The sequence below is a fragment of the Phalacrocorax aristotelis genome, chromosome 20 (assembly GCF_949628215.1).
Source record: "Phalacrocorax aristotelis chromosome 20, bGulAri2.1, whole genome shotgun sequence".
Lineage (NCBI taxonomy): Eukaryota > Metazoa > Chordata > Aves > Suliformes > Phalacrocoracidae > Phalacrocorax > Phalacrocorax aristotelis.
The window spans coordinates 3,892,864-3,908,107 of NC_134295.1; the positions used below are offsets into that span (position 1 = coordinate 3,892,864).

The 15,244-nt window shown below is 63.0% G+C and overlaps 2 protein-coding genes across 2 annotated transcripts; both read right to left on the reverse strand.

Moving 5' to 3' along the window:
* Positions 1 to 2,129: 2,129 nt before the first annotated feature.
* On the reverse strand, positions 2,130 to 6,294 carry LOC142066789 (digestive cysteine proteinase 1-like). The gene is made up of 11 exons (XM_075114748.1): positions 6,246 to 6,294; positions 5,647 to 5,706; positions 5,237 to 5,329; positions 4,901 to 5,073; positions 4,350 to 4,590; positions 3,687 to 3,888; positions 3,394 to 3,587; positions 3,179 to 3,270; positions 2,932 to 3,093; positions 2,516 to 2,705; positions 2,130 to 2,317 (listed from the first exon to the last, which is right to left on the reverse strand). The coding sequence occupies exons 1-11, from the start codon at positions 6,292 to 6,294 to the stop codon at positions 2,130 to 2,132; spliced, it is 1,644 nt and encodes a 547-aa protein (XP_074970849.1).
* A 1,612-nt stretch (positions 6,295 to 7,906) lies between these two features.
* Positions 7,907 to 13,763, reverse strand: LOC142066734 (digestive cysteine proteinase 1-like). The gene is made up of 11 exons (XM_075114590.1): positions 13,705 to 13,763; positions 12,414 to 12,473; positions 12,062 to 12,154; positions 11,780 to 11,952; positions 10,747 to 10,990; positions 10,480 to 10,675; positions 10,161 to 10,354; positions 9,537 to 9,628; positions 9,290 to 9,451; positions 8,478 to 8,667; positions 7,907 to 8,275 (listed from the first exon to the last, which is right to left on the reverse strand). The coding sequence occupies exons 1-11, from the start codon at positions 13,754 to 13,756 to the stop codon at positions 8,088 to 8,090; spliced, it is 1,644 nt and encodes a 547-aa protein (XP_074970691.1). The 5' UTR covers positions 13,757 to 13,763; the 3' UTR covers positions 7,907 to 8,087.
* Between the last annotated feature and the right edge of the window lie 1,481 nt (positions 13,764 to 15,244).

The window sequence follows — 15,244 nt, forward strand, 5'->3', positions numbered from 1 at the left end:
TTTCACTGTCTGGGCAGTGCTGTCTCCCTGTAAAGCACCAGCCTCAGCTGATATTTTGCCATCAAGGTATCGAATTTGGGGAGTTTCCTGCATAGCTGGCAAGCTGCAAATGCAGGCTGCACAGGCAGCATGCATCTTCCAAAGGAAACCTTAAATGCATACCTTTAGGCCAACTTTGCTTTCAACAAAAAGCAGGGTTCAGGGTGTTTGTTCTTTGCTACACTCTGCAAAACCTGGAGCAACTCCGAGGTTTGGATGTCAAGGGAAATCTGGAGGTCGCAGCTCGCTCGGGCTGGCAGCCAGAACCCAAGGCTGGCTCTGGAAACAGCAAACCTCTCTTCAGGTATGTCCTTTCTTATTTTCTCCTTTTTCAAATATAATAAATGGATCTTTTTAAAGTTCCTTAACTACCCACGCTCAGAACTGCTATCCCTAATGCCACAAATGCAAAATTTCAGGCTCCTGCTAAATGCTTCCTGGGGGTGCAAAACCTCCAGCTCTCGAAGCCACCTGCGTGTTCAGCAGCAAATTCAGAACATCACCTATGCAAAGGGAGCCTGAAAGTCACGGTTCCCTGAAAGTCAAAGCATGTTTTATTGACTGCAGTCAAGAGAATCAAAGATCTGGAGACCTGGACTCCCACAGAATAAACCACATTATTCCTGCGCAGTGATCGGTTCTCTCCCAGACATGAATTCGAGTCAGCACCCCTGCTGAGAATGATTAAAGACCACTTCAGAAATCAGTGCAGCGAATTGTAAAATAAGCAGGTGAACAAGTGAAAGAAAACAAGCAAATATTATGACCTGCCACCCTCAATTGGGAGCAATCACGTCGCTGGAAGGAAGCGCTGCTCCCTGGGTGCTGCCGGCGGGCGCTTGCAGCGAGGAAGCGCAGTGGCTGACCCTGGCCGTTTGCTATTACAAAATAAGGGTGTAGCCGTGGGGGATGTTGCTTCTCAATTACCAGAAACCCATTTTGGGGGAAGGTGCAGCCTGTGCACACGCTGATATAAGCCAGGGATGACTTTTCCCCTTTTGTAGGCTCCCCTCCCCCAGCTGCCTGGCTTCTAACTGGGCTCTCAAATTGGGAAGGCAGAGCCTGGCAGTGCCAACAGCTCTCACCTGGGAGCTCTGGGCTGCCCGCCCAAGCTGCATCCCCCCGGGTGGATGTGAGCAGCGCATCAGAGCCCCAAGAATGAACCTTCACACCGTGCTGATATCCAGCCTGGACACCCCAAGAGCCGCACCGGCCTCGCCAACCCCTCGGCTCTCAGTCAGGTTTCCCCGTGGCTGTGCAGTTTTGGGGTAAAGCACTGGAGCAAGGGGAGACGAAAGGAGCGTGGCAGCTCTGAGCCCGGCTGCTCCCCAGGAGGTTGCACAAAACCCCTCTGAAGTGTCCTGGATGAAATGAGCTGGGCCTCCTTTGGGTCTGTTTTGGGTTCCCTCCATCCCAAGGGGTGCTGGCAGCGGCATGGAAACCCCCCAGGTGGGTGGGGTAACTGGGCCACCAAGCACTGACCCAACGCAGGAGCCTGGAGAGAGGCTGAGCAGAGGACCCAGGTGTCCCAAGAGGCACCAGGTGCTGGGGATCGCTCTCTCTGTGGGGGGCAGTTCCCTCGTTCCCAGCATGATACTGGTCGCCAGGATGGGGCAGAGTCTGGTTGGGAACAGGAGGGCCCTGAGCCCAGCCCAGCTTCCGAGAGTGGATTCAGGGTCCCTTCTGCTGCTGGGGACTGGGATGCCAGCTTTACTGGGGGTGGCACTGAAAACTCTGGGGTTACGGCACACGCAGCCCAAACAGGGGTGAGCCTGCGCTGAGCACTGGGCAAAACTCATCACACGGGGCTGCAGAATGCAGTCACAGCAAGGGCCGTGGTTGGTGGGGGATAGGCTGGGGCTGGCAGAAGACATCCCAGCATGACAGACAGGATCACTTCTATAGGCTTTTATTGCCAAAATGGTAAATACCTCCCCAGAAGGCTGGGAGCATCCTCCACCCTCCTGGCTGCACTGCCCCCCTCTGCCCCACAACCCCCTCCCAGGGCCCCGCATCCGTCTGCCAGCCCCCCCATCCATCTGGAGCTGCCCAGGGGGACATGGAGGGGACAGGGCACGTGTAGTGTTCCATCAGGCCAGGATGGGGAAGGAGGCAGCGGTAGCCACGCCGCAGTTGTTGTCTTTCATGGCCATGAGGATGTAGCCGTCGTTACCCCAATACGTGGACCAGGAGTTCTTGATGAGCCAGTAGCTCTTGCCGTGCAGGACCCCGTAGCCCACGGCCAGCACCGCGTGGTCCAGCGCCGATGTCTCATTTCCTGGCCGGGAGGAGAGAAGAAAATGGAGACATCTCAGTCCCCATCCTTTGGAGCTGGAGGTCGTTCCCAATGCAGCGAGTGGCCCCGTATCCCTTGGCCAGGAGCTTACCGGGGAGGTAAATCCCACCCTGCAAATATTTTTGCCTGTCTCAGCCCCAGTGAGCAGGACACAGAGCCTCCTGCGTCGACTGGACTCACCGCAGTGGGGCTCCTCGTAGACACCGTTGGCATAGAAGGCGAAGGATTTGTGCGAGGCGTCGATGTTGACGGCCACGGGGCCGTGCTTGACCAGCGCAGCCTTCAGCGCCGTGGTGCTGCCCGGCTCCACGCTGGCGTAGCCGGCGAGTTGAGCCACCATCTCCGACTGGTTGCAGTGGCAGTAGCCATTCTGGGGGGGGAGGCTGAGGTGGCACTGGAGTCCCAGGGCAGGTGGGGGGGGTCCAACCCACCGTGAGGGGGAAGGAGGGAGGGGGGCAGCTCGGATGGAGCTTCCGTAAACAAACGTAAAGCCTCTGTCTGCTGCCAAAGGGCTGATGGCTGATTTGGGAGAGCCTGGGGGGAAGGATTGGGGAGGGGGTGGCACTGCACCCCCCCGATGGTGCTGCCACCCTCACCTGCCCCAGGTAGGGCCCATAGGACTCGGTGCTGGCGATGCCGCCGTGTTTCATGATCCACTCGTAGGCTCGCCACTCCTCGCCCCCATCGCACGCCTGGTTCCCGAAGCCCCAGGAGCAGTCGATGAGGACTTGTTGGGACAGGGGGGTCAGCACGCCGGTCTGTGGGGGGCACACGCTGCAGGGATGGAGCCGGGCATCATCCAGGCTCCCTGGCCATCCCTGTGGGGCACGGCCCCCCTCTCACCTTAAGGAAGAGGGCACCCTCCATCGCGCCTGTCGTAGCAAAGCTCCAGCAGGACCCACAGATGGCCTGGTCCTTCACGGGGGTCACAGCGCCTGGGGGCAGCAGGATGGTAACACGTTTATCGGGGCACTGGAGGATGCTGGCTGTCCCCACGCAAACCCCAGCTGCAGGCACACTCTGGGCTTGCATGCTGGTGGCACCGGCTCCCTCCTCACCATACAGCCGCCAGTCGAGGCTCTCGGGCAGCACGAGGCCGGCGTAGAGCTCGGTGGGGAAGGGCTGCCCGTTGTTGGGGACCCCGCTCCGGCGGCGGCCCCGCAGGGCGGCCAGCTCCTGGGGCGTGCGGTCGGCCAGGTGGTTCAGCGCCAGCGTGTAGGAGAGCGCGGCGCGGTTCCTCGAGCGCACGAACCTGCGGCAGAGCAGAGATGCTGCGAGAGGGGAGCTGGGGACAGCATTGGCCGCCCCATCCCTGAGCCCCCCCCCAGCCCATCCCCTTGGCATCCCATACCGCATGTTATGGATGAAGGTGCGCTTGCGATGCTCGTGCTCCGCCTCGCTGCCGTAGCTCTTCCCGAACCGCTCCTTGTAGCGGTGGAAGAGGCGGTGGTGGACGTCGTCCGTCTCTGGTGCCCTCCCCACAAACTCCTGCATGGGGTTGGCCACGATGCGGTGCTCGGGGCCTGCCGCGGGCCACTGCTCGCACTGCACCCCTGCCACGGGCACAGATGGCAGCTGATGCCTCCCCAGCGGGGACAGGCTCTCCCGGCCCCCCAGCTGGGATGCACGGCACAGTCACCCCCAAAACCATTGGGGCTGTCCATCCCATATAGACATGTGCATGGAGCGGGGATCCGCACCCGCCCCTGCTTCCAGAGCCGGCTTCCGAGCCCCAACCATCCCACCCAGCGCCCTGCGCTGCTGCACAGAGGAGTCAGCACCAGGAACGCGCCCGCATCGCCCAAGCTATCAACATGAATTACATTTCTTCCCTGCATATTTCCCAGACAAACCAATTCACCCAAATTACCAGGCTCTTGGACAAAAAACCAAACAACAAAACAAAAAGAATAACCAAAATCCCCAAAACCAAATAAAAAAGGTGGAAGGGGTGCTGCATTTTGGTGACAGCACCGGCCACAGGCTGGGCTCTGGGGCAGCCGGGGACACTCACCCTCGGGGAGACGGAAGACGCTGGGAGGGAAGCGGTGGCTGAAGGAGGAGTAGTCGATCTCGTACTTGTCGTAGTGGGAGCCCAGGAGGCTGTTGAAGCCGTGCACCTCGTAGTGCAGGGGCACGGGGCCGTGGGCAGAGCTGCCCACCCGCAACGTGTAGACGTTCTTCTTGTGGCCCCAGTAGGAGACGTTCTGCCAGACGGCGCAGCGCTGCCCGCGGAATCGCTCCTCCCGCACCCGCTGGGCACAGCGCGCGCGTCAGGGACCGGGGCGCGACGCCGGCTCCGGCACCGCGCTCCTGGTGAGCCGGGGCGTCCTGCAGTGATGGCGCGCCACCCCTGCAGCCACCCTGCATCGTGCCAAGCTAGATGCAACCCCTCCACCTCCACCACCCACGGCCGCATGCAACATTGCATTTATCCATTCCCAGCCAGGGAGGCCTGCTCTGCCCTCGCATGGGGGTAGCCGTCAGACACCCTGTACCCATGGCAGTCCCTTATCCCCTCCCCTGCCCCATCCCGCATCCTGGGGGACCACGCCTGGAGCTCACCTTGAAGTTCTCCAGGCTGGGGAAGACACTCTGTGGGGCGATGAGGTCCCCGTCAGTGCCGTTGATACGGAAGCACTTGCGGACGTTGACCTCCGTCTCTGTGGTCTCAGGAGTCACCTTGAAGCTGGCGCCGAAGGGCTCGATGGAGCCGAACTGGTAGGTGATCACTTGGCCTGGGGATGGGCACAGCTCTAAGGTCAAGCCAAGCCCCCAGGTGAAGGGGGCACCCCTGGCACGGTGATGGGTCCCAGGGCTTTGCTGGGGCACCCGAAGGTCCTGGGGCAGATGGAGGGGGATGGTGAGGGGTCAGGGGGATGGACCCCTTTCTGCACCCACCGCCATAGTACTCGATGCGGCTCTTCCCTCCGGTGAGGTTGTACCAGGCTTCAAAGGGCTCCCTGATCTCTGCGTAGGGCAGGCTGATGACTCCTGCAGGCACAGAGGGGTTGGGCTTGGGGGGCTGAACCCTGGGGACATCCCCCGTCCCCCTGCCCCGAGCCTGCAGCCGGGCGGGGAGCACAGAGAAGGCAGGCAGCACCCTGCGGCCCCGCGGCATCACCCCCTGCTCCCACCCATGGCCACCGCTGGCAGCTCCCCATGGCAGCGCTATGCCTCATCCCCCGGGTTTTGTGGGGGAACTGGAGCCTCCTCAGCTCAGGCACATTGGGTGGGAGCCGGCGCAGGACCCCCTTGGGCAGTACAGCCGTGGCACCGTCCCAGCAGGGTGCCCCGTCCCTGAGTGGTACCTCTGACATGGTAGATGTCCCCAAATGTGGGTGTCTCCAGATGAGCCTTGCACCCTGCTCCTGGAAGAAAAACAAAAGCAAACACACACAAACCCTTTTACACTGCTGATTACCCACCTTTCTGTGGCGGGGACACAGCGATGCTGGTCCCTGGCTTCCTGTCCCCTGGGAGAGGGGGTCAGACCCAGGGGAGCCCATATGAGGAGCAGGGCTGGGAGGGCTCCCACCTGCCTGGGCGGGGCAGGGACTGGGGGTCCCCAAACTGGGGGTCCCCACTCCTCTGCTAGCCCTCTTGCTGACTCAGAGCCCCCATACACATCTCCACTCTCCCTGGGGTGCAGCCAGCTCAGGGGTACTCCAAAGACCCCATGCACGCCCCAGGGTGTGAGGCAACCATAGGCACCCCTGTATGCCACACGCAGAGCGTGCCCACTGCCCCAGGCGTGGGGACAGGGACAGAGCCACCCCCGCCCAGGGCGAGGGCCCCACAGCACCCCAGGACCACCCCAGTGCCCCGGCTAAGGGGCATGATGCCATCACCCCACAATAGGGGCACGGCATCCATCCCCGCCTCAAGCTCAGCCAGGGTGGGTGCTCACCCAGCAGCACGGCAGCCCCCAGCACCAGCAGCCACCCCAGCCCCTCCATCCTGCGCACCCCAGCCCACACTGCTGCCCTGCACCCACGGGTGGCTTAAATACTGCTGGGGGGCGGGCAGGGAGCTGCCGGCAGCCAACGGGCAAAGCCCCATCCTTCACTTGGCTGGGGCGAGACCAAGGGGGAGGCGTGACTTTACGTTGCCCCCCTGCCCCACCGTGGGCACCCATGAGTGCCTTTCCTACCCACAGCAGGGTGGGTGCCGATGGGATGTGCTTGCAGGGCTCAGGGTGGGGAGAGCAGGGTGGGACCCAGGCCCCCGTGCGCACAAGTGCGCCATGGCAGGGCCATCCCCTGGGGCCATGGATTGGGGGCTTGGTGGGTGCTGGGGGTCTCCCTGTGCTCCCACCCACCCCGCAGGGCAGTTTGCAGCCAGGCTTTGCTGCATGCAGTGTGCTGCGAGCAGGGGGAGCATTTGCAAAACCCTGGGGCAAGAAGGTGCTGTGAGACCCTGCCAGGCACCCCAAACCCCCTCTGGGTGCCCCCTGCCCTCCTGGGACAAGAGCCAAGGTGTCCCCACCAAAGGCAGCACTGGGAGTCGTGCGGAGTTGGGGGCCATTTGTATCCCTGCATCCTTCCAGATGTAGCTCAGGACAAGCCCCGGACTGCTGTTAGGGTGTTTTAATTGGAAAAAGGGGAAAGATGCAGATCAAATGTCAGGAGCTACATGGAAAAACAGACCCGGAGAGGAGAGCAGCACTGTCACTGTGGCAGAGCGGCCTTCACCCCTCCTGCTTGCTGTGTGTCTAGCTGGCCCCAGCCCAAGGTGACAGCGAGCGCCTGTGCAGCCGCCCAAGCCCAAAACAAAGCCGATAAGGGCTCAGCATGGGCAGGCTGCACATGCCATGTGGGATGACCTGGGCCGGATTCGGCTGCGCCCCTGGGTGCAGGGCTGGGCTGATGCACCCCGTGCTGCAGCACCTCCCCAGGGACCACCGCTGCTGCCATCGTAGCACGTGGGTGTGGAGGTGCATCCTGCCCCAAAGATGTACCAGCAAAGAAGGGAGACCACCAGGATCAGGGCAGAGAGACCTTCCCGCCCTGGTTGCAGGGTCCTCATGCACCAACCCCCCTCTTCCAGGAGGACTCAAGTCCAAACTAGGAGCATCCAGGTGGGCCATGGTCACAGTGTGAAGTGCCTTTCCCTGGAGGGGAGCAGCCTTGTGGGGTGAAGGGGAGCCTGGCTCATGGCATTGGCAAACACCACTGGTGACATCCCCACCTGTAGCCACAACAGGGACCAGGGCAGCAGGGCAGAGGGTGGATGCCTTCCCCCCTCCCCAAACACCCCACACCAGAAATTTCTTGTCTCAGCAGAAATCCCCGGGGTTGTTTTTGCTCCACCTTGAGAGATAGGGCTGGAAGACCTGCTCCCCTCACCCTGGATGTCTGGGACTGTCTACAAGAGCCAGCTGGCTCTACCAGGCGGGCACCATCCCCTCCCCAGGAGGCCCCTGTAGTCCCACAGGACAAAGAAAACAAGCCTGGGGACAGGGACCTGTGCAGGGGACAGAGCCACACGCTGGGGGCATTGGGTCTGCAAAGGGGGCAGAGCTGGTGGGCAGCCACTGAATCCTTCCTGTAGAAGCAAACCAGTATTTTTCCAGGGTCTTTATTGGCAAGCCCACATCTGGGTGGGCATCCAGCCCCTTGTCCAGCACCCCATGGCCCTGTCCCACCGTGTCCCCAGCTTCCTCCTGCCTGATGTGTCACACCAAAGGGGCTGATCCAGGGATGGGTGCCGAGAGCATCGCCGAGGGCTGTCCCCACAGAGCTGAGCTGGCTCAGGCCAGGATGGGGTAGGTGGCTTCAGTGGCCACGCCGCAGTTGTTGTCCTTCATGGCCATGAGGATGTAGCCGTCGTTACCCCAGTACGTGGACCAGGAGTTCTTGATGAGCCAGTAGGTCTCTCCCTGCAGGACCCCGTAGCCCACGGCCAGCACCGCATGGTCCAGTGTTCCTGGCTTGTTCTCTGCAGGGGATGACACAGGACATGGCTCGTCTGGAGAGCATCCCTGATCCCAGGGCTGCCAGCAGCACTGGGGAGGGCTGCAGGACCAGTTCCCTCTTCTACCTCTTCCCAAGATGCTCAACAATGAGAAGGGGATCCTGGGTGTCCTGGCATCTCCCTGGGCACCCAGGTCCCCCTGCGCCCCATATGCCACCCAACTCACCGCACTTGGGCTCATAGTAGATGCCATTGGAATAGAAGGAGAAGGTCCTGTGCGAGGCGTCGATGCTGACAGCCACGGGGCCGTGCTTGTAGATGGCAGCTTTGACTGCTGTTATATTGCCCGAGGTGATGTTGACGTAGCCCGTGATCTTGGCCAGCATCTCAGACTGGTTGTAGTGGCACAAGCCATTCTGTAGCACCCGAGGGGGAGACACCCTGTGTCATCAGGAGCCCCCAGGTCTCCTCGCTGGGACCCTGCCCACCCTGGCTGCCTCCATGCAGCTCTGCTCTGATGCAGGTAGTGACCTGGGCCTCGGGCTGTGACAGCATCCCAGTTCTGACCCCTCTGTCCTCCACTGCCCACCATGGTGGGGACATTTTCCCAGTTGCTGCAGGGACATGGTGTTGCCCACGTGCAACATGGGGAGCTGCCTCTGCACCGAAGCCCTGGGGGGAGGGCTGCTGCCTGTGTCTTGCAGCCGCGTCCCCATCCCTGGGCAGCCCTGCTCCATCCCTGCGCCCCAGGGTGTGGAGGGACCTGTGGTACCACCCATGGGTGGAGGAGCCTTGTCCCTGTTTTGCAAGAAGAGAAACTGAGGCATGCAGTGATGAAACCACTCGGCTGAGCCCTGGGGCTTGTCTTTGGACTGTGCTTTGAACCGCAGGGACCCTGGTGCTTTAGGTGACATTCCCATCTCCAGAGCCCATTAGCACTTCTGACCCATCCTGATCAGCCCTAATGTTGCTTTAAAGCCCCAAGGGGCACATCCAGAGGCCTGGGGGACCTCAGCAGGGACACGGGGCCACCCTCACCTGTCCCAGGTAAGTGCCGTAGGACTCGGTGCTGGCGATGCCGCCGTGTTTCATGATCCACTCGTAGGCTCGCCACTCCTCGCCCCCATCGCAGGCGTAGTTCCCGAAGCCCCAGGAGCAGTCGATGAGGACTTGTTGGGACAGGGGGGTCAGCACGCCGGTCTGTGGGGGGCACACGCTGCAGGGATGGAGCCGGGCATCATCCAGGCTCCCTGGCCATCCCTGTGCGGCACGGCCCCCCTCTCACCTTAAGGAAGAGGGCACCCTCCATCGCGCCTGTCGTAGCAAAGCTCCAGCAGGACCCACAGACAGCCTGGTCCTTCACGGGGGTCACAGCGCCTGGGGGCAGCAGGGTGGGGGGTGAGAGGCGGGGGTGGCACCGGAGGATGAAGGCAGGTGGAAGGGAACTGGGGCAGGAGCTCAGGACTCGCTGTGCTCCCAGAGGCAGCGCAGCCAGGGCTTAGTGCTAATCGGGGCAGGGGGGTGTGAATGCACCAGCAAACCTGTAGGAGCCCTGCCCATGGGTTGGGGCAAGCTCTGGGGGTGTCGCTCCCAGCTGATGGGGACATGGGGGAAGCCAGATGTGGCTTCTGATGGCACATCTATCCCTGGGGCACCAGACTGAATGAGGGTCAAGTGCTGACCAAGCTGCCTTTTGCCAGTTTGGCCCTGCTTCGATCTTCCAGTTGCTGAGCGGACTGGGGGCTACGGGGAGATGTGGGTCCCAAGGGACAGCGCAGCCCCACGGGTGACGGGCAGTGGGGCGGCACGGCTGGACTTTGTGCTGGCCCGGATGAGGAGCACCCACACCCTCCGCATCGCAGCCTCCCACCACCATGCAGCACCCCACCATCGAGACCCCGGCACCTACCGTACATGCGCCAGTCGAGGCTCTCGGGCAGGATGAGGCCGGCGTAGAGCTCGGTGGGGAAGGGCTGCCCGTTGTTGGGGACCCCGCTCCGGCGGCGGCCCCGCAGGGCGGCCAGCTCCTGGGGCGTGCGGTCGGCCAGGTGGTTCAGCGCCAGCGTGTAGGAGAGCGCGGCGCGGTTCCTCGAGTGCACAAACCTGCCGCCGTGGCGGGAACGGCGTCAGCCAGCACCGACGCTGCCTCCCACCGCAGCAGCGGTGCAAACCCCTGGGGGATGGGGAGCACCCCCCAGAGGGGTCGGCATCCCCCCAGCTGCCTGTACCTCATGTTGTGCACGAAGACACTCTGCCTGTGCTCCAGCTCCCGTGCAGAGCTGTACTGCCGCCCCAACCGCCTGCGGTAGTGGTGGAAGACCTCGTGGGCCCAGGGCTGGTGCTGTCCCACCAGGTCCTCCATGGGGTTCACCAGCACCCGGTGCTCCGCCACGCTCCCCGGCAGGACCCCACACTTCTTTGTCTCTGGGGAGCAAGGAGGGGATGCCGTCAGCCCGAGCTCCACGGACAGGACGGGGGGGCCCAACCTGGCTCACCGTTGATGGGGAGGTCAAAGATGGAGGCAGGGAAACTGTTGTCAAAGTCGGTGTAGTCGATCTCATACTTGTCGTAGTGGGAGCCCAGCAGGCTGTTGTAGCCCCGCATCTCGTAGTGGACAGGGGCCACCCCGCAGCTGGAGTTGGTCACCCACAGGGTGTAGACATTCTTCTTCTGCGCCCAGCGGGTGACGTTCTGCCAGACAGCGCAGTACCGGCCGCGGTAGTACTCCTCCCGCAGAAACTGGGGAGACATGGCGTTAGGGAGGGGAGCTCTGGGTGGGGACCCCACATCACCCCCTGCATCACTCCTTCCCACCCAGCGCCTTTGCGGGAGCCCGTTGCTCCCGGTGTACGTACAGCGCCTTGCACCCAGCTGACACCGGGCTCTCGGGCTGGATCCAGCGGCTACATGGCCATTAGCACACAGCCACACGTGGGGTGGAAAGTGGGGCAAGGATTTGGGGTGCAACACAGGACAGACCCCCCCTGCCCAGCTGAGCAGTGCCCTCAGGACACTCCACTGTGCACCATGCCATATGTGCACCCATAGCTGGGGAGCCTGGCTGCATTCCCGCTCCGAAAGGCTCTGGGCTTTTCCTGCATGTTTCCAAGCTCTCGCCCTGTGGGCACGTGTCCGGCTCGGTGTCTGGCTTGGTGACAGCTTGGTGTCCCTGCCACTCACGTGCTGCACCCCTCCTGCTGCGCCCAGCCCTGCCAGAGGCTGGGGCCGGCAGGAGCTGAGCCGCCATGCAGCAACTTGCCTGAGCCGTCCCGAAACACCAGCGTTCATGTGGGCTGCGACACGTCCCAACACGGCTGCCAGGGTTGGGAAAGGAGCCGGGAGTCCGGCCCTGATCCGGGTGGAGAAATGACCCTCCCTGTGCCCCAGGGTGCGGGGACACGTCCTGGCCTGTCCCAGCACCCTGCACCCCCTGGGGTGGAGGGGAGCATCTCCAGCTGCCCAGCACCCCCTCCCAGAGCCTGAAGGTGCTCTGAGCAGCGGGTCGGATCCAGGCTCCGGCTCCCTCACCTTGAAGCCATGAGTGCTGGGGAAGACGCTCTGAGCCCTGACCACGTCCTCCTTGGAGCCGGGCAGCTGGAAGCATTTCCTGGTGTTCACCTCCTTCTCGGTGGTCTCCGGCGTGATCTTGTAGCGCATCCCGTAGGGTTTCACTGCTGCCAGCTGGTAGGTTATCACCTGCCCTGTGCCAGTGGGAAGGGGAAACTGAGGCACGGTGGTCCTGCCCGCACCCTCCCTTTGCACAGGGATGGGACCGGTGCGGGATGGGCACAGCCCGGAGCAGATGCTCACCGCCGTAATACTGGATCCGGCTCTTGTTTCCTGTCAGGTTGTACCAGGCTTCGAAGGGCTCCTCGATCTCAGCGTAGGGCAGGTTAATGATACCTGCAGGGCCCCCGGCGCAGGACAAGGGTCAGCCCTGAGGCCTCAGCACCCCAACATGCCTCCCTGAGCCCCCCAGCACCCACAGAGCACGCAGACCCGCAGCCAACCAAGCTGCTCTCCCCATGGGTGCTGAGGCAGGGAGAGGCACCCGGCTGTGGGAAGCTGCCCCAGTTTGGCACAGGGATGGCCTGGTCCTGCCCGGTGCTGAGCATCTGCTGCTCCCCCCCTCGTGGCAAAGGGCACCGCAGGGTCCCGTTACCTCGGACGTGGTAGATGGAGCCGAAATAAGGGGGTCGGTGGGAGAGCCCATAGTTCTGTCCTGAAATGCAGAGAGGGGTAGGGGTGAGTGGGGGGCTGTCCCCCGCCATGGCCGAGCTGAGGACGGGGTGGTTGGGGCAGGAGGCTGCCCGAGCCAGTGCTCCCCTCCTCAGCAACCCCTCCTGCATGGCATGGGGGGCTTGGCCAAAAGATGCTCCACAAGTCCACCAGTGGCACATGCCGATGCATCAACACCCTGCCAGGGCCAGATCCAGGGTCAGCACCATGCCATGACCTGCTGCCACGCTGGAGAGGTGTTGCACCCCCAGGGAACCCCAGCTGCTGGGGTGGCTGTAGGGTGATGTCCCCATGGGAAGCAGTGCCACCCCAGGGCCGGTGGCCGAGGCTTTGGGAGAGGTTTCTAAGGGGGCAGGCAGTCAACCTGTCCCCTGACAAGTAGGGCATGGATGAGGGGTGCTGGGGAGCCGGCTGGTCCTGCCTGGCATCTCCCGATGACCTCCCCAGCCTCCCTCCGGGCTCCCAGCTTGTGCAACCCCATGCCAACACACCCGCCCCTGGGAACAGGCCTTTCCCTCTGTCAGCATCTTTCTCCTCGCTGGGAGCGATCCAGCAGCGCCTGCCCCTCTCCCAGACCCAGGCAGCCGGGACTGGACCCAGCTCTGCTTCTGCACTGGAAACCTGGCAGGGACTGGCAGCCCCTGCTGCCTGCACCCCAGGCTGTCCCATGGGTGCCCATTGCGCCCTCGGTCTGGGCACCCACAGACAGTGCCCGGGGCGGGAGAGCAGCGACGGATCCAGCAACCCCACAATCCTGCTTGGCTTTATACCCACCCAGGAAGAAGGGGTCCCGTGGGGGCATGATCCCCCCTCCCACCCTGGTCCTCTCCTGCTGCTTCCGACAACAGCCTGCCCGGTTTCCCTGCCTCCTCTTTCCAGGCAGCAAAGCCAGGGAATGTCTTGGGCTTGTGTGCCTGTTAAAGCCCATCTGGCTTGATTTAGCCCTATTTTCAACCCCCCCCCAGCTCTGCCAAGCCCTTGAGGCACATCTCTCCCTCCTGCCCCCGCTTTGCTACCCCTCCCCACTCTTCTCTCTCTTTTGGGGGAACTGCAAGTTTGGGGACGTAACAAACAAGAAACCACTTCCCCAGCCTGCCTGCCCTGTGCTCCCATGCAGCGCGGGGGCGGGGGGAAGCAAGACCCATTTGGGTGTCCCCAGTTCCCATCCCCAGGGTGTCCCCAGTGGGGACAGTGCCACGGGGGGACAGACTCACCCCAGATGGCAGTGCAGAGTGCAGAGGCTGCGAGCCAGTGGAGAACACCCATCCTCACCCGCCCCGGCTCGCCCAGCACCAGCTCTCACCTTTAAGCCGGAGCCGGCGGCGGTGAAACCCGGCAGAGCCAATGCAAAAGCCGGGGCCCTCCCTGAAGGAGGGAAGTAACCGGCATCATGTAGTGGCTGGTGAGGTGCGCGGGGGGCTGGACACCCCGGGGTGCTCGGCGGGGAGAGCATGCCTCCGCAGGGTCCCCATGGAGGGAGATGGGCCAACACCAGGTGCTGCAGGGGGATGGGAGGTGCAGGATGAGCCCCAAAGCGCCGCGAGCAGAGTGGAGGGGGGGTGCAGACTGGTTGGATTTATGGGGGGCCTCCCCCAACCTTGGGTGGGAATGGGGTGCTTGGGGCTGCATATCCCTCCTTGTGCAAGGGGGGACACCTCCCTTGGGGCTGGGGATCTCGTCGCCAGGCAGCCCTGACGCCAGGGTGATGGGCAGTGCCCATAGCAGAGGGCCAGGGCTGCGAGCAGCTCGGCATTAACAAGCCAGGCCCCAAGACTGGGAGCACTGGGAACCCTTTGCTGAGGGGCTCGAAGGGAAGGAGGGCTAAGCCAGCTGTGGGGCACAGGGGAACGTAGGTACCCCACAGCCAGCCCCGAGGGAACAGGCTGAGCCGGCCCAGCCCCCAGGGTTTGGGCAGAGGGCTGGAAATGGTGCACATCACCCCTTACTCACTGCTCAGCCTCTCTGACCGCAAGGAGGGAAACTGAGGCACAGGGCGGCCGTTGGGGTGAAAGGGAGTGCCTCATCGAGCAGGGCAAGGGAGCATTTCCTCCAGCAACACAGGGAAACCACCTGCCTTCCCCCACATCCTTATGTGCCTCCGAGGGCTCTGGGGGCTCCCCTGCCCCTCACTGCCAGGGCTCCAGCCTCCCCAAGTGGTGGGGGCAGAGATGGGGAAAGTCCTGGGTGGGATTTACATGCCACCAACCACCCCCATTCCCATCCTGCACACAGGGAGCGGGCTGGGAGCCCTCTTGGCAAGGCTGTCCCCCCACCAAGGGGATGTCCCATGCCAGGCTGTGAACCCCAGGGAAGGGGGACCCCATGGCAGCCCCTCTCCCCACAGTTTGCCACACTCACCACACCACCACCCCCCCCCATACTGCCTGCTCCCAGGGGATGGTGTTCAGCATCTCTGACACCCCAGGATGTGGCCTGTCCCCTCCATGATGGCAGAACCTGCCCTGTCTTGTGCCAGAGCACCCTACCAGAGTGCAGGCAGCTGGTGGGGGGCAGGCAGAGCTCAGGCGACTCTTCTCAAGGCGGAGAGTGAGTGCTCTCCCCAAGGCTGAAGCCAACCAGAAACACCTGGGGCCACAGTTTGTGAAGGGTCCTGGGACCCCAGGTGGAGCCTGGAGGGTCTCGTCGCTCTGCCAGTGACAGCTGATGAGCAGCCCCTGTCCCTGCTGTGCCCTGTCTCCTCCCAGGGATGCTGGCAGGGCTGGCTCCGTCCCCAGCAGGGTCTGAATCCCCCTC